Source organism: Podarcis tiliguerta (assembly GCF_965153285.1).
Source record: "Podarcis tiliguerta genome assembly, chromosome: 2".
Taxonomy (NCBI): domain Eukaryota; kingdom Metazoa; phylum Chordata; class Lepidosauria; order Squamata; family Lacertidae; genus Podarcis; species Podarcis tiliguerta.
In genome coordinates this window covers 16,912,531-16,935,122 of record NC_139535.1, presented here as the reverse complement: position 1 = coordinate 16,935,122, position 22,592 = coordinate 16,912,531, and the positions used below count along the sequence as shown (strand labels likewise).

At 45.7% G+C, this 22,592-nt stretch overlaps 1 protein-coding gene across 1 annotated transcript; it reads right to left on the bottom strand.

Annotated features, from left to right (window-relative positions):
• Nucleotides 1-4,280: 4,280 nt before the first annotated feature.
• Nucleotides 4,281-15,910, bottom strand: LOC310670504 (hyaluronidase-1-like). The gene is made up of 4 exons (XM_083425956.1): nt 15,645-15,910; nt 11,045-11,997; nt 7,904-7,993; nt 4,281-4,621 (listed from the first exon to the last, which is right to left on the bottom strand). The coding sequence occupies exons 1-4, from the start codon at nt 15,826-15,828 to the stop codon at nt 4,295-4,297; spliced, it is 1,554 nt and encodes a 517-aa protein (XP_083282082.1). The 5' UTR covers nt 15,829-15,910; the 3' UTR covers nt 4,281-4,294.
• Between the last annotated feature and the right edge of the window lie 6,682 nt (nt 15,911-22,592).

Here is a 22,592-nt window from a genome sequence, read left to right as displayed (position 1 = left end):
AGATATGCGGATGACACAACCTTGATGGCAGAAAGTGAGGAGGAATTAAAGAACCTTTTAATGAGGGTGAAAGAGGAGAGCGCAAAATATGGTCTGAAGCTCAACATCAAAAAACATCCCACCCACCCTTAGGTTTAGCTAGCTTTGACCTTGCTATGGACTTCACACGGGGGGAGGGGACTTGCCACGCAAAGGAGATTCCAACTAAACATATGGAAAAACGTTCTGACAGTAAGAGCTGTTCAACAGTGGAACCGTCTCCTTGGAGGTTTTTAAGCAGAGGCTGGATGGCCATCTTTCACGGATGCTTTAGCTGAAATTCCTGCATTGCAGGGGGTTAAACTAGATGGCCCTTGGGGTCCCTTCTATGATTCTATGATAATTCGGTGCAAAATGTACAGATTGTGTACACAAATTGAAATGGGCTGTACATAATGTCCCAGAGTTTGGTGCTGGAAGCTGGAGGAGCCATTGGTGGTCAAGTTAATTGATAGGAGGTCATTGTTCTCAGGGACCATCTTGGCTGCATTCGTCCTATTAACCCTAGAGCTGCCTGCACACTGAGAAGAGGCCATGTGTCACCTGGTCAAGCTGACCGCCTCCTCCCCAGTACTGGAGATGACCTGGTTCAACCTTCCTGATCCCTATATTGCTTGGGGAAAACGCTTGACGGTCCTTGGGTCTGAGCACTGCCTGAGCCACTGCCACGTGGTATAATCCATGAGTGGCCGCCACTGTATAGGGTGTTGCCAGTGAGGCCTCTTCCAGGGGTGAAAAGCCAACTTCTGAGATGTGCTTTGTGAGAAAGAAGCGGACAAGTTGCTGCAGCACCAGCCATACAACTGCACCATTGAGCTATTCCTGGGGGCACCGTTCCCTGCTGGCTGCCTATATGTCAGAGATAGGACTGAACAGGAAGGCCGGGAACTGTCCCCTCCTCTGCCTCCTCGGCTCCTCTCGGAAGAGGAGGGGGAGTGGGAAGATTTGCGCCCCTTGTATCCAGCCGTTTCAAGAGGAGAAGGAGACAGGGTTGACTTACAGCTGTGGGAGTTTTTTGAGAAGAATTTGGCAAGTGGCTTCATCCATCTGTTGAAGGCACCAGGCAGTGCCCCGATGGTGTTTGTCAAGAAGTGGAGGACAGTGGTGCTGCATGGATTACAGAAGCCTCAAGTGAGCCCCCACTCAGTCCCCACTGGCCCTCATAGGATAGCTGCTTGAGGGTCTGAGGGTGGCCAAAGTCTTCACAAAATGTCATGAATGAACCAGCTCCAAGCAAAGGTTTGCAGCCAGCTGCAGAAAGCAGCCGAGAACAGAGAAGCTTTGATGTTAGTCAGGCAGGGGAGAGCTGGCAGCTGCAGACTTCAGCTCTTCCTGACCTTGACAGGCAGGATGATACGGCAGGAGCTGAGAGCAGGCTAGAACACAGCCAAAGCTCGCCAACAGCACAATCAGGCACGAACAAACTCAGAGACAGCCTCTCAGAAAAGGAAGAGGTTGGAGCTGATCCAATAATGGGAGCAAATGGGAGGGCTGCTAGATAGGAAGCAAAACAAGAGACACAAGGGTCATAAGTTCAATATCTTCTTTAGATGCCAGAAGGAGTCTTCAGAAGGGTCATCTTAAGTAATGATGCCGGAGGCTTTGTTAGAGCCGTCTGGAGCTATGTTTGTTTTTGCAATAAATCCTCCTTTTTAATTAGCTACGCTTATTGTGTTATCAAGCTGGGAACCTGGACTCCTGATACAAAATTGGACCTGAGGTGGGCATACAAGATGAGTGGAAAACAATAACCCAAGAGAAGACGCCAGTGATTTATTACGCAAGGCAAGAGCCAGGGCTGGAGGAAGGAGAAAAATCTGAGCAGGAGGAGATGGAGCAGGGGGCAGGATGTGGGGCGGGAGCTGGGGCCACTCTGAAGAGCAGCAGGGATAAGGGCAGTGGTTGCCTTGGGCCATTTCAGGCACAAAGTGCTGGTTGTTAAGACAAATCCAAATGGGGTGAGGGATCAGCTGTGTGCCATACAGAATGTCCCGGACTGTCAGGGACTGGGCAGAGGAGATATGGCAGAGACTGCCTCCTCAGCCTGACCCTTCCAGGGGGGAGGAAGAGGAAGACAGTTTAGATTTACAACAGGGGTTTGCGGGAGATCACAGCTCAGAGGCAAATGTGGGGGGAGTTGGGAAATAATGGGAGAGGAGGAAGAGGAGGAGGAAGCAGCAGAGAGATGACAGCCGATGGACACAGTGTCTTTAGAATGCATTCCAGGACCACCACCACCACCCTGAACCCAGCAAGCCATAAAGGTAGGAGAGCAAAGAGCTCAAAGACAGAGGGCATATAACAGCTCCCATAGAAGTGACAAATGAGGAAGTGGGAGAGATGGGGGGATGGAGATTCACTCGGGACAACACCATTATCCAAGAGGCTGGGTTCTATAGCCGCTCTCTGTAAATACTGAATAAAAAGAAACCTCCCTTGTCTTTATACTTTCCCTTTGTCTTTATACTTTATACTTTATACTACACTGGCAATCAGCTGGGAGTCGCTCATAGCAGCCTGACACAGACCTCAGCTGATGCCTGATGGCATCTTACGTGGAAGACATGCCTGTTCCTTTCACTGGGTTTTCTGTTCAGCTCTAGTTTTAAATTGTAACGCCTTGATGTGCTGAGCAATCTACTCTCAACCAACCTGCAGGTGAAACAGAATGCATGAACGCTGGCTTTATAGGCCATATTCCCTATTTTTTTCTGTTAGGCCAGCACTTTTCTGGTTGTAGCATCAGGAGGAGATATCTTGTTGCTATCTTCTCATGATCTCTTCAGGAAGGAACAATAGTGATGGCTAGCCAGAGCTGCAAAAGTTTAGACGAATACAAATACAATATATTTATTGTCATTGTCCCATACAGAACAATGAAATTGAAAATCTACATAAGACAGCTGAATGCTGCACAGAATGTCCCATATTCCGGTGGCCCTCTGATGCTATCTGAACAGGGAAGGACTATTATCAAAAGCATGATCTGTGATTTGTCCAGCTGGAGAAGTAAATTTGGTGTCCATTTCAGCCATTAAATATGTCAGACAGGGACATGGCTAGGTGACAACAAGCTGCTGACTTATAAAGTCTTGTACAACTTGAGACCTGATTACTTGAAGGAGTGTCTGCCTGCATATTAAGATCTGTGGGAGAGGCCCTCTTGATGATTCTGAAGCCCCCTGAGATATGTTATGTAGGGGTGATTCCCTGCTCAGTTGTGCTACCCTTGGCCCTCTGATATAGTGCTGATTCTGATGAGTTTGAGGCACCAACTTTAGGCATATCTTTTCACTGAAACATTTGCTGGAGCTTAGCGCCTCTGCCTATTTCTTGTAGTTTTCTTTGCTGTTGAGAAAGATGTGCTGGACTCGTCCCTGTTGGACTGCCTTGGCCCACTCGCACGCCGCCCCTGAGGTGGAAGGAAGCCACTTCCTGAACCCCACCCCAGGCATGAGTTACTCACATGGTTGGCAGAGGAAGGCTGAGGCTCCTCCCCTTCACACACACGGACATTTGGGCCCCTCTCCCAGGGGCTGATGGGAGATGTAGCAAATGCTGGTGCCATGTTGGAAGGCACCAATGCAGCTGCCATCCCAGGAGCTGCTTTTACAGCCTCCATCCACAGGCCACGCAAAATTGGGGTGCCCATGATGAAGGAAGAGCCCAGGGCACTTTCAAGGAAAGCAGGGTAGCCCTGCTTAAAGGTAAAGGTAAAAGGTAAAGGACCCCTGGACAGCTAAGTCCAGTGAAAGGTGACTATGGAGTGCGGCGTTCATCTCACTTTTCAGGTTAAGGGAGCGGGTGTTTGTACGCAGACAGCTTTCCAGGTCGTGTAGTCAGCATGACTAAACCGCTTTTAGTGCAACAGGACACTGTGATAGAAACCAGAGCACACAGAAATGTTGTTTACTTTCCCACCACAGTGGTACCTATCTATCTACTAGCACTTTGACGTGCTTTCGAAATGCTAGGTTGGCAAAAGCTGGGTCAGAGCAATAGGAGCTCACCCTGTCATGGGGATTCGAACCGCTGTCATTCCAATCGACAAGCCCAAGAGGCTCAGTGGTTTAGACCACAGCGCCACCCGCTTAAAACGGGGCACTTGGCCGGCATGTAATATATACCATGCTGCAATGGGTTACAAACGAGCTATAAAATATTTTAAATAAACAGATGAATAAAAATAATCAAAAGCGGAACAGTGCAATATTGAGTAAGAGAGACTGAATTGCCTTTATTGTCAGTATGGTTTTCACCCTTTTGCGGACGAAGGCCACTTGCAAGATGACCCCTTCCATCCCTGGTAACAGTGGCAGATGAAACTGCTTTTCAGGGCTTTTCTATCCTTCTGCCTCAGATATCCTTTCACGAGGACTTTTCTTGCATCGGAGTTATCGAAGACAATCTTATAACGGTGAGAAGGCAAATGCAGATAAGCATCTGATTCACTGTTTCTACGAACGCATCTTCCGTTCATGTTGCAGAGAGTTTTGCTGCAGAACGTGGCCGCAGAAGTCACATTAATGATGTAACGTCCCAAGGGACCACTTATATAGCTTTTCAGTTGCAAACAGCTTTCCTGAAACAAAGACAACAACAGGCTTAGTGGCAGAGCGATACCTTGCACATCTACAGGGAAGTAAACCCCACAGGGTCCACGGTGGGTCACTCCCATATAGACTGGAATATTGGGTTGCAGATTGCATCTCTATTGTCAAATGACCAGGACAGATACTTGTCTGAGTGATCAAGGAATGTGTCCGTGGCAAAGAAGGGAATGTGGGGGGGGGGGGGATTCCATAAATCTCAGTTTTATTTATTTATCTGTATGTTTCTACAGCCCATGGTAGGGAGGAAAGCAGCAAAATGGGTTCTTCATTTTGCTCCTCATCTTTTTCTGTAATTTCCAGATCTGTTGACACCACCACGGGATGCGGGTGGCGCTGTGGGTTAAACCACAGAGCCTAGGGCTTGCCGATCGGAAGGTTGGCAGTTTGAAGCCCCGCGACGGGGTGAGCTCCCGTTGCTCAGTCCCTGCTCCTGCCCACCTAGCAGTTCGAAAGCATGTCAAAGTCCAAGTAGATAAATAGGTACCACCCCGGAGGGGAGGGAAGCAGCATTTTCTGTGCGCTGCTCTGGTTTGCCAGAAGCGGCTTAGTCATGCTGGCCACATGACCCGGAAGCTGTACGCCGGCTCCCTCGGCCAATAAAGCGAGATGAGCGCCACAACCCCAGAGTCGGCCACAACTGGACCTAATGGTCAGGGGTCCCTTTACCTTTACCTTGACACCACCACGAAGTGTAGGTATATAGGTTTGCCTAGAAGGAGAGCCCACTCAGCTGAGAAACCAAGATTGTCACATTCAGGTGGTAAACTAAGGGCTTCTCTGCATTTACATTTTGGCCTGCTCTTTCTGAGCTCTCCCCCCTTCTCTCTCTCTCTCTCTCTCTCTCTCTCTCTCTCTTTCTTTCTTTCTTTCTTTCTTTCTGCCCCAGAGCTTTCACCACAAAAATCAGCTCTTTGAAGAATCTCTTTTCTCCTTTACTTTTTTTTTGTTCTTTTTATGATTTTAAATTCTTGAGAGCCCTCTGTTTATCTTACTCATATGTAAGTTTTATTTTCTTAAACCCGGAGCTTTTTTTCAGAGGGTACTCAAGGCTATGCAGCACCGGCACCTCTTTTTTGTTGTTAAAAAGTGTGGCATTTACTTCATGGTGAATCCTGGCATCCATTTTCCTTTTTTAAAAAAAGCACTGCTGAAGACATATATTTGGGGTAAAAAGATACATACAGAGAGGTGTTGGACAGAAGAGGAAGGCAGGCAAGAAAGGTCTTTCTCAAGGTGTGAGGCTGAGGAAGGGGGAAGCTCCCAGGTGAAGATGTTAAAGAAGATGTTAAAATACAGTTTTGTAAAGAGACCAGAAACTTTCCTTTTAGGAATAATGAGGAATGAAATCAATAAAAAGGACTGTAAACTTTTCCAGTACGCGATAACAGCAGCGAGAGTATTGATGGCCCAGAGGTGGAAACAAGAAGAATTACCGACTTTGGAGGAGTGGAGGATGAAATTAACAGATTACGCAGAATTGGATAAATTAACTGGGAAAATTAGATACCAACGAGCCCATAAATTCATTGAGGACTGGAAAAAATTTTCGGAGTATTTGAAAGGCGTATGTGAGGAACAAACAACGCTAGTAGGTTTTAAAGAAGTTTTGTGAGTAAGATAAGGAATATTGCAAAAATGTAAACAAATTTGTTAAGATATTTATTTATGTATTTACTTGTTTACTTTAAAAGAAAAAGGAAAAAAAGGAAAGGAAAAATGGTGATACGGAACTTGAGAAATGTGTAGAAAATTTTTTTATCACGGATGATTGGCAGAGAAGTTGTGGGAAGTCCATATGAAAAAACTGTAAATATGTGAATGGGAAATTTGTACGACTATATATATTTACGTAAAATTTGAATAAAAATGAAATGGGAAAAAAAAAAAGAATCTCTTTTCTCCTTTACTTTTTTTTTGTTCTTTTTATGATTTTAAATTCTTGAGAGCCCTCTGTTTATCTTACTCATATGTAAGTTTTATTTTCTTAAACCCGGAGCTTTTTTTCAGAGGGTACTCAAGGCTATGCAGCACCGGCACCTCTTTTTTGTTGTTAAAAAGTGTGGCATTTACCTAATGGTGAATCCTGGCATCCATTTTTCTTTTTTTAAAAAAGCACTGCTGAAGACATATATTTGGGGTAAAAAGATACCTACAGAGAGGTGTTGGACAGAAGAGGAAGGCAGGCAAGAAAGGTCTTTCTCAAGGTGTGAGGCTGAGGAAGGGGGAAGAGCTGGGAGGATTTACCGGTACTTCCCTGTATGTGGACTGAACATTCAGATACAATTGTGACAGCTTTTATGTTGTTGTTGTTGCTGCTGCTGCTGCTGCTGTTCTGTTCTGTTCTATTATTTTATTTTATTTTATTATTTTATTTTATTTTATTTTATTTTATTTTATTTTATTTTATTTTATTTTATTATTTTATTTTTCTTTCTTCTTTCCCCCCCCCCTTTCTTCTTCTGTTATATCTTTTTATTTCTTTTTCTGCATTACATTATTATCATTATCATTATTACTCTTTAGACCAGTTTGGTTTTTTACTGTATTACAGTGGTAAAAAGGTAAAGGTACCCCTGCCCATACGGGCCAGTCTTAACAGACTCTAGGGTTGTGCGCTCATCTCACTCTAGAGGCCGGGAGCCAGCGCTGTCCGCAGACACTTCCGGGTCACGTGGCCAGCGTGACAAGCTGCATCTGGCGAGCCAGCGCAGCACACAGAACACCATTTACCTTCCCGCTAGTAAGAGGTCCCTATTTATCTACTTGCACCCGGGGGTGCTTTCAAACTGCTAGGTTGGCAGGCACTGAGACCAAACAACGGGAGCGCACCCCGCCGCGGGGATTCGAACCGCCAACCATGCGATCGGCAAGTCCTAGGCGCTGAGTTTTTACCCACAGCGCCACCCACGTCCCATTACAATGGTACCTCAGGTTAAGTACTTAATTAGTTCCGGAGGTCCTTTCTTAACCTGAAACTGTTCTTAACCTGAAGCACCACTTTAGCTAATGGGGCCTTCTGCTGCCGCCGCGTCATGGGAGCCCGATTTCTGTTCTTAACCTGAAGCACTGTTTCTGGGTTAGTGGAGTGTGTAACCTGAAGCATATGTTACCTGAAGCCTATGTAACCAGCGGTACCACTGCATATGTAAAAAAACAAAATTAATACACGGGGGTGGGGAGAGAAGAAGATGAGAGGTTACCCAAGAATTCTTGCAAAATCAAATACATTTTCTTAACCCAGATTCACTTACTTTACTTAGGGCATACCGACTGTTTCCCCACAGGACGACTCCTGTGGCCCCCAGTGCCGCACTCTCACCAATAGTATTCACCAAGTCTTCCTGAAAAGTAAAGCAGGAACATGCGTAATAACCAAGAGGCAAAGGTAAGGCACTGCTGCGATGTCCCCATATGAACCAACCTGTGATCATAACCTGAAGCTCTTCTTCATGTGCCTCCTACACGAGAGGTCCAGAGAGCGAGAACACAAGAACGGGTCTTTTTTGTGGTGGCTCCCTGCTTGTGGAGTGGTCTCCCCAGGGACGCTCACCTGGCGCCTTCATTACATAGTTTTAGGCACCAAGCAGTAGCCTTTTTCTCCCAGGGCTTTGGCTAATTAAACGATCTATGGCCTTTTAAACTGTGTTGGGGGGCGGGTATAGCTTTTGTTTATTACTATGGTGTGTATTTTTGTGTTTTTATATTGTAAACCATTCCATGATCCTTCAATGAAGGGTGATATAGAAATAATAATAATAATAATAATAATAATATACACACTCGTTTTGCTTTTCTTTGCTTTTTTGGTTCACCGTTGCAGAAACCACTAAAGAAACAGATTTTTTGAACACTACAACCCACCCCCCTTGCAACACCTGTTTGCCAGAGATTTCACAGGTAGGAATGTGCACACCAGAGGGTATAATGCCGTTTTCTACAACACTGTCAACGCTCTTTTACAAACAAAGGCTAGTGTCTATCTCCTGTGAAAACATGCAGCAATTTCAAGAGTGTGGGATCAATCTGAATGACCAGGATAGGTAAAGGTAAAGGGACCCCTGACCGTTAGCTCCAGTCGCAGATGACTCTGGGGTTGCGGCGCTCATCTCACTTTACTGGCCGAGGGAGCCGGCGTACAGCTTCCGGGTCATGTGGCCAGCATGACTAAGCCACTTCTGGCGAACCAGAGCAGTACACGGAAACACCGTTTACCTTCCCGCTGGAGTGGTACCTATTTATCTACTTGCACTGTGTGCTTTCGAACCGCTAGGTTGCCAAGAGCAGAGACCAAGCAACGGGAGCTCACCCCGTCGCGGGGATTTGAACTGTCGACCTTCTGAACAGCAATCCAAATGACCAGGATAGGGCACAATAAATGCGAACCCTTTTCAGCACCCATAAAGCTCAAAAACTCTGTATTCCGAAAACTGCATCCCTGCTACCTGTGTAACTCAACTCTGAAACTGCCTGGATAGCTCATTTGGTTAGAGCACGGTGCTGACAGTGCCAAAGTTGCTGGTTTGATCCTGGCAACTGCATATTCCTGCATTGCAGGGGGTTGGGCTGCTCGACAATCCTCAGGGTCCCTTCCAACTCTACGATTCTACTGTGAGCTCCCATGCCACCACCGGCCCTGTGCTTTTCTACAACTCTATGAACCTGTTGGGAAATGTTGCCATGTCAACAGTATGTGGGTGATGACCAGCTCTTATTCAGGAGAGGATGTGCAGTTGCTGGATCAGAGTCTGGGTGCAGCAATGAGCTGGGTGAGGGCCAATGAGTTGAGACTGAACTCTGTCGAGATGAAAGTGCTGATGGTGGGCAGTACTTGGCTCCATGCTGGATGAGGCCAAACTCTTCCAGAAGGATCAGGTGCGTAGATTGGGCGGTATTCAAGGACCCAACACTGGAAGGCTGTCTGGATACGTCGAAAGGAGTTCCTGCGCTTGGAGATGGTGTAAAATGAGGCTGCCAGGCTTCTGGGTGGCATTGCGATTTGGGAATGGACCTCGCCAATCCTTAAAGAACAGCACCGGGATGCAAGCAGGCCCAGTTCAGGGTTCGGACTTTGGTCTCTAAAGTAGGTTCCTGGGCCCCAAATACTTGAATGCTTACCTCTGCTATTATGTGGTACTATCTACAGCAGAGGCCCTGTTGTGGTCCTGTGACTGTGGCACATCATGCAGCCAACTCACATAGCTCATTGTCAGTTATGGCTGTAGAACTTCGCTGTGGTGCTCTGCTGAGGAACTCTCTCCCACTAGAAATATGACACACACACATATACCCCGTTCTGCTGTTGCCAACTTTTCATCACCACATGAAGAACATTCTGGTGTGTTTAAAGGCATTGGCTCCTGGAGGCCCGGGCACTTTGACCCCTCCCCATCTTTTTTTTTTTTTTTTAAAGGGCAGAGCCCCTTCAATATTCAGAGGACCTCACTCGCAATATCAGGGTGCTGCGTTGGGCCCCCTCTATCGTCCAGAGAATCTGGCACCTGTGTGTGTATTGTGAATTTAGGGAAGAGAGTGCTAAGCCATGCTCTGCTCACCATGACAGTATATTTCTTTTTAGAGTGTTTATGGTTTAAATGCACATATTTGTGGTTTAAATGTATATGTATCTGTGTTATAGTACACATATATTGGGGCTGCTATATGTCCGGGTTTTCCTTTCCCGGACATATCCAGGATTCATCCAGGTGGAATTCCCGAAAACCCAGACATATGGCAACTCATGCCGGAAGTGTTGTTATTTTGGCGATTTTCCTTAAAAATACCTCAAAAACTCGATATACTTTTGGGGAAATTTTGCAAAAAAAAAAAAAAGCAGCTCAGAAACTTTAGCCAAATTAAGAAGAACAAGAAGAATAAACGCTTAACAACTTTTGTGTCTGGATTTTCACTTTTTGAAATATAGCAACTCTAACATATATGATTGTGGAGGTTCAGCTCAGGCCAACCCACCCTGGGTCATTCTGGGGACAACCCAGCCTGCCCTGGAAGCAGCATTAAATTGTTTTGGGGTGCAGGACAAATGTTTCAGCTAAAAAAAAACCTGCTGAGAGCTGGGAGCTTCCATTCTGCAAAGTTCTCCTCCATACGTGGCCCCTCTGTATGAACAATCTGCTGGAAAGTCCCTTGCAAGGCAACAACTACTCAATAGATTGTCTACTTGTGAGACTACTGCACAAAGGATACTAGTTCACTCTCTGGAGCAGGGAGTTCTGGTTTCAGAGCATTGCCTACTTAGGGACAGAAGTTGTCCTAGGATCTTGCGTGAATTCCTTTCTCTAACATTGGAGCTTTCACATGTATACAATCAGCTCAACAGTAATGTTTAAGCTGGTTCTGGGAGGTTTATAGATTCTAGTCTATGCCTTTCCCCTTACCTCTGTCAAAGGGCTGAACGTTCTGGCATAAAATGGCCTAGAATACACAAAAACAGGCAAGGCATAGTCCTTTCTAGCCATGGTAGCAACACGCATTGCTTCCATAACCCGATAGCGCACAAATCTCTGAGAGTTCCGACTTGACTGCAGCTTGTGCTGCAGGTATACGGAGGGATATAGGGCAGTGCTTTCTTTCCATAACCAAAGCAGACGGTCGTTCAATTTCAAGTCAAGCTTTTCACATTTTCCTGTGTATTTATCTGGATGCACCATGAAATTATAATTGTGGCATTCCGGGTATAGATAGTAACCCCAGAGTCCCTTTGGTCTCATTCTTTTCACTTGGATAAGGGTGTTCTTCATAAACGTCTCCCCTGCCTTTTCAAATGCTTGCTTGGCGGTGCTCCTGATTCTGAAACTAGACCAGTGAGGATTCTCCTTTCTAATAGGTTCGAGAGACCAAGTTTTGTACATATTTCTAGTGCCCACGTTCCTCATCCACTGGGGCTTCCAGTCTTCCCAGTCAATGACTCCAAGTCCCTGGAATTGATTCGTAGGTATGGCCTTTTTGAGATCAGACTTGACTTTGGCGATGTGCTTGTAAAGGTTTCCGCGCTGTGGTATTCCTCCATTGATGGGCTTAACGGGGCTCTTTAAATAGGGGTAGTAGCCCAAGCGATTGTGATAAAATATTGTCACAGTGGAGCCACTCAAATCGTCATTGGGATTTGGTTGAATTTTAAAAGTTCTAAGGTCTAAATCCACCTTGAACCGCAGCTGGCACAGTCTGGTTGGTGCGTTCCATAGCACTACGAAAGGTTTGCGTGCGAACAATGGAGTCCTCTCATGCATCATTTCTTTACCATCCACCACCATCACTAACATCCAGACTCCTAGACATGCAATCCACAGATGGCGCAGAGTATGCCATTTTTCTGATACTGCTGTGGCAACTTCATCAAAGGGTGGGAGGAGGGAGGGAAAAAAGAAAGAAAACATTAGTGAACAGTGAAGACAATATCTTTTTTAAAAAACTCACACACAACATTGTGATTTGACTTTACAAATGAAAAAATAATTGCAATGCCAAATACATAGCCATAATATGAGATTTCTCTTAATCTTGTGACTCCCCCCTCCCACACATACACATCACTTCCATGGGTCCTATTGTCAACATTTCCAACTGCATATTATTTCATAGTCTATGTTTTATATCAATCCATATTATCCATGATATTTGATACATTACAAGTGAGATTTAAATCCTGCTAATGTTTTCATCTGCTTACAGTGGTCTGCTAAATCAATTATAAATTTTTGTCATCCTTCCTTGAATTTCTTGTCTTCTTGGTCTCTGAGTTTCCCAGTCAGTTTTGCCATTTCAGCATAGTCTAACAGCTTGGTTTGCCATTCCTCTCTGTTAGGGACTCTTTCTTCTTTCCATCAGTGAAGACAAGACCTAACATAACTTTTTCTAAATGGTGAATCAGTTAAAAATCACAGCCCTAGAGCAAATTAGCCCCAGGAAGGCTGCTGCAGAGGCCTGATTGGCAAGTCAGCCTTTCCCAGAAATCAACCCCAGGTTGCAGAATCTAATGTAGCAAAACAAACACCAACCTCTCCATGGCTATAATCTCCAGGGCTACAATCTACAATCATGGTTTTTAACATTAAGGAAGGGTTGAGGAATGCTTTTGATAAGCTAGATGGACACATGGTGTCCTGCTATTTACGTTCATAATGTGTTATTACTTTGTCTTTTTTAATCGCTGTGGTGGTCATGTGGGATTGCTATGAAAAATGAAGCAAGCCATTGTGTCAGCAGTGAAAGCATTGCTTTGACTGGGTTTGAGTCATTGACACGATTTCTGATTCAACCCCACAAGTCTTCATCTCTGCCCCATTTTCTCTATGCCTGACAGTCATGTACAGTAGTACCTCAGGTTAAGTACTTAATTCGTTCCGGAGGTCCGTTCTTAACCTGAAACTGTTCTTAACCTGAAGCACCACTTTAGCTAATGGGGCCTCCTGCTGCTGCCGCGCTGCGGCCGCCGCGCAATTTCTGTTCTCATCCTGAAGCAAAGTTCTTAACCTGAAGCACTATTTCTGGGTTAGCGGAGTCTGTAACCTGAAGCGTATGTAACCCATACGCTCTTTGTAGTTCTTTGTAGTTAAGAGGCTTCCTCTGATCTGACTTTGTCCCCAGGTGGGGATTTTTGAAATGCTCTGATTGGTTCTTACAAACGCTGTGTAAAAGTTCTTTTGGTAATAAAAATGGCCTGGGCCAGGGTGTGGCAAGCAAACTTTCTCCCAAAGGTCTTGCTCGTCAAGCCTCGTGTCTATTGTATTAATCAGGGTCCAGTCCTTCCTTTGCCTTCAGAACACAACAAATCGCTTAATTTTTAATCATTTTATGCTGCTATATTGGTGAAATACTGCTCATATGTCCCTGTATGGTGTTTTACCCTATTTTTGCTGCATTCAAACAACAATCCCCCTCTCATGGTATTTGAGGGACAGGGTTCAGGGAGGGAGAGATAATTAAAATGTGACAGGAGAGGGCAGGGCAGAGCAAGCAGCCAGCAGCAGGTACAGAAACAGCATTACTTACATTTGAGCAAAAAAGGAGAGAGAAAGGTTAAAAAAAAAATATTATCATTGTCAAGTATTGTTTTGGAACAATGTCTCTAATATTGTTCTAATGGGGGGGGGGGAATAACGTTAAACAGGTCCATGTAGATCCAGCCCTAGTCCCCCCCCCCCTTCAAAGCCAACTTGGTCTTTGTAGAGAGGATGCTTCCGGGGGGGGGGGGAGTTCCATGAAAATTTTAAAGCCCAGTTACTTTCCTGTAGCAATCTAACAGCTGGTACCCCACCTGCATTGCTCATAGCCTTGCACTTAGCAGAGCATAGCAACAAGGACACAGGCGGGAGTTTTGTAGCCTAAGGTCATCCCTGTTGCAGAAAGGGAAACTGCTAGTCCCTTTGCTACCACCAATTCACAGTCTACTTTGGCATAAAGTGGGGAGGTGAAATTAGAAATGCTTCTGAGGGAGTACATCATGTGTTGTGTTGCTGTCTAGAGGGGCTGGGAGCTGGGGGCACTCTCATACAGTGGTTCCGCTCCTTCCTCCTGGGCCGTGTCTAGAAAGTGGGGGGAGGGATGACTGTTCAGACCCCTGGGCTCGCACTTGTGGCATGCCTCAGGGTTCTGTCCTTTCCCCGTGCTTTTCAACATCTACATCCAGCCACTGGAAGAGAGCATCAGGGGGTTTGGGCTGGATGTCCATCAATATGCAGATGATACCCAGCTCTACCTCTCTTTCAAATCAGAACCAGTGAAGGCGGTGAATGTCCTGTGTGAGTGTCTGGAGGCGGTTGGAGGATGGATGGCGGTTAACAGATTGAGGTTGAATCCTGACAAGACAGAAGTACTGTTTTGGGGGGACAGGAGGTGGGTGGGTGTGGAGGACTCCCTGGTCCTGAAGGACCAAGTGCGCAGCCTGGGAGTCATTCTGGACTCACAGCTGTCCATGGAGGTACAGATCAATTCTGTGTCCAGGGCAGCTGTTTATCAGCTCCATCTGATACGCAGGCTGAGACCCTACCTGCCTGCAGACTGTCTCGCCAGAGTGGTGCATGCTCTAGTTATCTCTCACTTTGACTACTGCAATGCGCTCTATGTGGGGCTACCTTTGAAGGTCAACTGGAAACTACAACTAATCCAGAATGCGGCAGCTAGACTGGTGACTGGGAGCGGCCGCTGAGACCATATAACACTGGTCTTGAAAGGCCTACACTGGCTCCCAGTACGTTTCAAAGTGTTGGTGCTGACCTTTAAAGCCCTAAATGGCCTCGGTCCAGTATACCTGAAGGAGCGTCTCCACCCCCATTGTTCTGCCCGGACACTGAGGTCCAGTGCTGAGGGCCTTCTGGCGGTTCCCTCACTGCGAGAAGCCACGTTATGGGGAACCAGGCAGAGGGCCTTCTTGGTAGTGGCACCTACCCTGTTGAATGCCCTCCTACCAGATATCAAAAAGAAAAATAACTACCAAACTTTTAGAAGACATCTGAAGACAGCCTTGTTTAGGGAAGCTTTTAATGTTTAATAGGTTATTGTATTTTAGTGTTTTGTTGGAAGCTGCCCAGAGTGGCTGGGGAAACCCAGCCAGATGGGCGGGGTAGAATAATAAATTATTGTTATTATTGTTGTTGTTGTTGTTATGGTTTCATAGCAAACCATCAGCACTGGTTTAAAGGTGTGTTTTTGTTTGTTTGCAGATTTGTTTTCTGCAAATTTATTTTCCAAAAGATTGAACCATATCTATGGAGATTCAAATATGTTGGATATTTAAGGTGAGTTATGTGGATATGCTGGCTGCAGACACCATTTTAATATTGAAGTAAGCCCCTCTTCCCCACGATGGTATTTACCAACACAGTAGCAGCCATAGTCATCCTCTGTTTGTTTTGGGCTTCCAGAGTTAGCCTCTCAGAGGTTGTCTCTGCTAAAACATCCCAAACTACCCATCAAAGCTCAAAAAGCAGCATGGGGATTCCTCTGATTTTAGAAAGAAAGGTGGTAGGTGGGACTTACCTCCACACCTGAGGCAGAGCAAGACTGCAAGCAGCCATTTCTGAGCCAATCCTGGCCCCCAATGATCAAAGAAGAAGCCCTGCTGCATCAGAAAGCCTCTTTGTACTGGGAGGAGGCTGGTTGTGAAGGATGTCAGCTGAGAGAAAGCAGGCTTGCAAGGCAGACTCAGATTCCTGGCAACCATAGTCGTGTAACCTCTAGAAAGCAACACATTGCTCAGTTTGAGGAACCAGGAGCAAGTGGTCCATTATATGAGGCTGGGAGGAGCCTTCTTGGCTTCTCAGAGCACCTGGCCCTGGTGGGTTTGAAAGGTGCTATAAGCCTCTGGCAATATGCTGGGGTGGTTCTAAAGAGCTGCAGAGATGTGGGCAGTGGTTCCATTGGGATATTTAGGGCATAATGTACTGATCACTCAGATAAATTCAAGTGGGTTGATGGATCAGCTGAAGCCATACAGAATGCCCTCGATGAGAACATAAGAAGAGCTTGCTGGATCAGGCTAGTGAACTTCTAGTCCAGCATCATGTTCTCATAGGATAGCTCAGTTGGTTAGAGCATGGTACTGATAACACCAAGGTCTCAGGTTCAAGCCCCATATGGGGCAGCTGCATTGCAGGGGGTTGGACTCCATGATTCTCAGAGTCCCTTCCAACTCTACAATTCAATGATTCAACCAGAAGCTTAAGAGAAGCAAAAAAGCAGGACATGAACACAACAGAACTATCTTCACATGTGATTCCCAGCAACTAGCATTCAGGGGCATACTCTGATCTCTGAGACCTCTTTATGTCACTCAGGGACTGTGCTGAAGAGGGCTGCACCGAGAAGGAATGGTGGGATCCTGAGTCTTCCCAGGAGCAGTGGGACAGTATAGATTTGGAACAGTGGTTTGCAGAGGGACATAGTTCAGAAGGCAAAAGTTGGGAAGAGCTGGGTGGTGAACAGCTAGGAGGAGAAGAACTGGGAGAGTTAACTCAGTGCGTGACCAGGCACCGACTGCCCCAGCCCCCAGGGACCACCAGAAAGGAATAATGACTCTGACAACGTGTTATGGAATTAAAATTTGGCCACAACTTTATTCTTCATCATCATCATCATAGACTTTATTGCGCTAGCCAAAGGCCATGGCATCGTTCACAAGGGGAACAAAAGGAAAAACAGCAATAACCATAAAAACATTTAGCACTGCAAGTGCAATAGACCACGGTCAAGTCTCCTAGAAATTATTTGTTGCATAAACTAGAATAGCAGGGAAATCTCAGGTAAAATGTTTAAATGTTTAAATGTCCGAATCCCCTTCACAGTTGACCGCTATCTTATCTAGCTCTTTTCTCCTGATCTTCTTAGCTGCCAACGCATATAGTGCTACTTTATAAGTTACAAAGTCATCAGTATCACTCAGCAACCATTTCACCCTTTCCACCCTGTTAGCGTGTATTCCATTCATAAGCAGGGGGTTTTATAAATCGGTCTCTTGGATCTATATGTAGCGGGCATTGCAATAAATAATGGTACAGACCCTCTACACAGGGTTGCCCACATATACAAAGTCTCTCCTTGTACTGTACTTTGCCGTACCGACCATCCAACACCATCAAGGGCATCGATTGGAATTGGAATTCTGTAAAAGTGATTCTTAGTACAGAAAGTGGGAGCTTTGTCAGATATCTAGCTCGGGTGTGCTCCATTTTAATAAGTGGGAACCATAGTGAACTTTTGATAGAGGCAACCGTGGATAAATCCCTTTCTGCATCGGACCTAAAGAGACAATTTCTTAGGCTCCTCCTATCCATCTTCATGGTCACCTGAAGATCTTATAATTGATATTGGGACAAGAGGCTTTGGGTGCCGGCGTTCCAGCATTTGGTCTGTTCCCATTCAGTGTGGGACATAGCGGGGAATCTCTCCTCTGAGAGTGATTGGAGTCTTTTCGCATAGTTTAGACACATATAGTCAGTTCTAGCCCATATTGTTGTCACGTCCGCTTCAACACGGATAAGAGCAGCTGGGGTCCCATTGGGGAGCGAGAGCACTTTCCTGAGAAATTTGTTCTGCACTATTTCTAAGGCTTTGTTAGCATTTGGGTCCATGCCCCATATCACTGCTCCATAGAGCATTTGGGAAACCACTTTACTGGGGAAGATTTTCAGCACAGGTTCTACACTGGCCACCCAGTGTAAAATAGAATTTCATTAGTGCCCCACAAACTTTCTGCCTGGTGGAACAGCTCTGTCTTGCAGGCCCTGCGGAAAGATGTCAAGTCCCGCAAGGCCCTAGTCTCTTGTGACAGAGCGTTCCAGCGGATCGGAGCCACAGCCCAAAAAGCCCTGGCTCTGGTTGAGGCCAGCCTAACCTCCCTGTGGCCTGGGACCTCCAAGATGTTTTTGTTTAGGGAAGAAAAGACTAAAGGATTCCGCCCAAGGCCTTAAACCGCCAAAGTTGTGACAAATTGCTACGGTGAAGACAAAACCTGCCAATGCAGGAAAATTTATTCCCGGTTCTTCAACAGCAATCAGTCAAAACACCGTAGGAGCTCCCGCTAAACCTGAAGAAAAAAGGGTAACCTGCAAACAAGAAACATTAAACAAAGGGAGGGTTGGGTGGGTGGGTGAAGCTCCTGAGCTGACTGCCTGGCTGCTGCCAGCTCCTTCCCCTATTTATGCAACTGGCCCCACCTCTCAGCAGTGTAAATTGACTAACTGAGGCTGGGCGTGAACCTCCAAAGAATAACAACTGAGGCGCAGGCCAGCCCATACAACCAGTAAGTTCCCTGGGGTCCGAAGAGCTGCACGCAATCCCGCAAAGGGTGTCAGCTTCGCCTTTGAGCCAGTGCCACCTACTGGGCTCAACCTCTTCAGCCCCAACTGGGCCAGGTGATCTGGAAAGCACTTCCAGAGACCTTCCACGCAGGAAGCAGGTCTAAGTGCTGTGGACTCACAACTCAGAGTTGTGAGCACCGAACTCACTTCTAGTAATCAGCGGAGCACAGCAGAGCATGAATCACTCGAACGACAGCTCTGTAGAATGTTGTTGTTTAGTCGTTTAGTCGTGTCCGACTCTTCGTGACCCCATGGACCAGAGCACGCCAGGCACTCCTGTCTTCCACTGCCTCCCGTAGTTTGGTCAGACTCATGTTTGTAGCTTTGAGAACACTGTCCAACCATCTTGTCCTCTGTCGTCCCCTTCTCCTTGTGCCCTCCATCTTTCCCAACATCAGGGTCTTTTCCAGGGAGTCTTCTCTTCTCATGAGGTGGCCAAAGTATTGGAGCCTCAGCTTCACGATCTGTCCTTCCAATGAGCACTCAGGGCTGACTTCCTTCAGAATGGATAGGTTTGATCTTCTTGCAGTCCATGGGACTCTCAAGAGTCTCCTCCAGCACCATAATTCAAAAGCATCAATTCTTCGGCGATCAGCCTTCTTTATGGTCCAGCTCTCACTTCCATACATCACTACCGGGAAAACCACGGCTTTAACTATACGGACCTTTGTTGGCAAGGTGATGTCTCTGCTTTTTTTATTATTATTCTCTTCAGCTACTGTACAAACTATCTACAAACTAAATGGAGATGCTGGGCTGCACTGAGTGTTACAGCTGCATGTGCAGCGACCTTATCTATGCACAGATAACACTCAGACTCCCCCTTTGAAGTCAGGCTGGAGCGGAATAAGTAATGAGCGAAATCCGCCCCCTCCTTTCTGAAACATTAGCAGATTCTTGCAATGGGAGGAGTGAAATATCCTCAAAGGGCACCCACAGTGTAAAGTGTGAGTGCTCACTCTTGCTGGAAAGCCTACATCCGCCCAGCCCAAGGTCACGACAAGCAGATAAGGTGGCAGCTCAGAAACCAAAGTGGGTTGCGAGATCAGGTTGCAAGATGAGGAAGTGACTTGGGAGGGAGTGGGTGTAAACCTTATTTGGGAGCACCTTTACTCTGAGAACGGACTCTTTGTTCTTTTGCTGTGATCATTAAAACCTCTTTAAATGGTAAGGGACTATTTTTGCTTTGTTCTACTTATCTACGGGCAAAGGGAGGGAGGAAGCCACTTCCCCGAAGCCTGACAATGTCTGACTTAGAAGGAATTCTTCTTCCTTTTAATAAGTTCTCGGTCCACCCTCATATTTCTTGTTTCACCGGGCCCATATAGCATCAAAACAGTTGATGCGTGCAACTGGGGAGAGACGGCAGGTTGGCTGGCTGGTTAGTCATCTGGCTGAATCAATTTCACTTTGGATCCTGAGTGCAAGAACTGGGAGAAACATCATGATACACTTGGGCTAGGCTAATATCTAGGGTTCCCAAGTCCAGATTTTAATTTACAGTGGTACCTCGGGTTACATACGCTTCAGGTTACATACGCTTCAGGTTACAGACTCCGCTAACCCAGAAATAGTACCTCGGGTTAAGAACTTTGCTTCAGTATGAGAACAGAAATCGTGCTCCGGCGGCGCGGCAGCAGCGGGAAGCCCCATTAGCTAAAGTGGTGCTTCAGATTAAGAACAGTTTCAGGTTAAGAACGGACCTCCGGAATGAATTAAGTACAAATTAAGAGGTACCACTGTATATTTAAGAGCTCCTCCAGACTTCCTTTTAAAATTGTGCACTGATGATTCTTTGTGCTCGTGGTGCTGCTTGCGATCCTGCTTTCAACGCATGTTACACCTGCAAAAGTTTTGGGGCAGTCTCAGTGGTTCATGCATATACCATAACTTTCTGATGAAATCCCATGATATTTTAAAACCACCAATGTTCTAGTATATTTTTGTCCCACTTTTGTGGCATGATAGCTCCCCTGGGCAGGAATAATGTGGTACGGTTGGGGGGAAATCACAGTACAAAGCAGAGCAGACGAAATCCAGCACTAATACACTATCGTTGTGTCAAGAACATGTTGCAGAAGACCCCCACCATAAAAACCCAGTCTGGAGGGGGTCTTAGGGACATGGAACAATGAGTTGTGCCTAGGTTTCTATCTGAACATCACTGTATACTGGGCAGGAGCATTGGGCAGAATTGTGAACCTGCTCTGCACATTTATCCTATTTCTTTGCACCATCTATTTACAGTGGTACCTTGGTTTATGAACTTAATCCATTCCAGAAGTCCCTTCTTAAACTGAAGCCATTCTTAAACCAAGGCACACTTTCCCTAATGAGGTCTTCCACCACCAGTGCCCTTCCACTATTTGACTTCCATTTGTAGACCGAGGTAAAGTTCGTAGACCAAGGTAAACTTCCAGTTTTGCAGAAGTTCACAAACTGAATAGTTCGTTAAGAGGGCTGTTCGTAATCCGAGGTACCACTGTAATTGAAAACTAGAGTTATCAAGTAGCTGTGATGAAAATGTGAGCCCCTTCAGTGTAGCACAATTTATTGATTTATAGTAGCATTTCTATACAGTGGTACCTCTGGTTAGGAACGCTTCAGGTTACGAGCTCCGCTAACCCAGAAGTAGCTGCTCCTGGCCAGGAACTTTGACCCAGGATGTGAATGGAAATCGTGCAATGGAGGCACACGTGCAGCGGGAGGTCCCATTAGTGAAGGAATGCCTCAGGATAAGAACAGTTTCAGCTTAAGAATGGACCTCCGGAACGAATTAAGTTCATAACCAGAGGTACCACTGTATTGCCCTCTTATAAAATAACAAGGCGATGTGTAACAATGGGTGCTAGCATGTCCTTGGCCCATAGTTTATTTATGTGGTTCATAGCATCAGTGTAGTTAGCATGAGTCTAATATAAAATATGCCTTTCAGTAGTTGTCTATGACCCTGGTGTAAACTCCTATATAAGAAGTGACCTTGTAGATACAAACAAGCATCCTCACCATTAATGCTTGCCTTACTAAGCTAATTACTAATTACTAGTATGCTTGCATACTAATCTGGTGCTGGCCAGCAAAATTTAATTATCACTCTCCTGTAAGTAGGAAGCAGACTTGTCACAGACAATGATATTCATTTTAAGACACATTTATTATTCAGTAATCGAATAATTAACCAGATGGTTTTCCAAAATTAAGATCATGTCCCCTCAACTTCAAACTTATCTGTGTAAGCAGAATGTCGAACAAGCAGGAACGAGCAACAATAACCAATGATTCAAACGGATTGAGGTAACATATTATTTGCTCACTCAGGCAGACCTTTCACCCCTCCATAGAGAGTTCTTGGCCCCAGAGTGTGCTTAAACCACACATTATCAATAGTTAGGTAGCTCACAAGCCCCAATGCAATCCCCTCTCTGCTCTGTTTTCAAGGATCAACCCTATGCTCATACCCTATGCTCATATATGAACCTCATACCAAGGAATGGGTAAGAGGCGCTATTGCCTTGCTGATATAGGATTTGGAATGCGAGAGTTTAACTCTCATATTAGGCACCAATCTCTGATCCCTGGCATTGGGTTCTGCTTCCTTCCTGATTAGGTATGCCACCTCACTCCCTTATTTTATTCTACTTTCAGTGTGGCTCTATGGCACATTGTCACGCTCAACTTTTCAGGCTTGAGTAGTTAGGATTCTCTTTTCTCTCTATAATTAAGGTGGGTATTTACTCAAAAGGCTGTATTTGCTGTATTGATAATGTTGCTGTCTCTTTTCATTTCATGTAATAAACCAATCTTTCTTCACTTCTTTGGTGAATTAGCTTATTAGGCATACAATTATTTTTTTACAGAAACACATGCTGAATCTCCACAAAAGAACCCGATCTTCTCAGAGTGCCTAACAGTGGACAATTAACATAGAATGCTCTCTGCTAGCTCTCATGTTGGTGTGTAGATCACATAAGAAAGGTATTCAGTTGCAAATCTCCATTATGTTTGAGTTGGTCTTGTGTTCCCTCTCTCAGGCCACCAAGGAGACAGGTATGAAAATGATTCTCTCTAGAAACACAGCCTCAGACTGTAATGGAGGCTACAGGAGAGGCAGAGCTTTGTTTTCACTTCT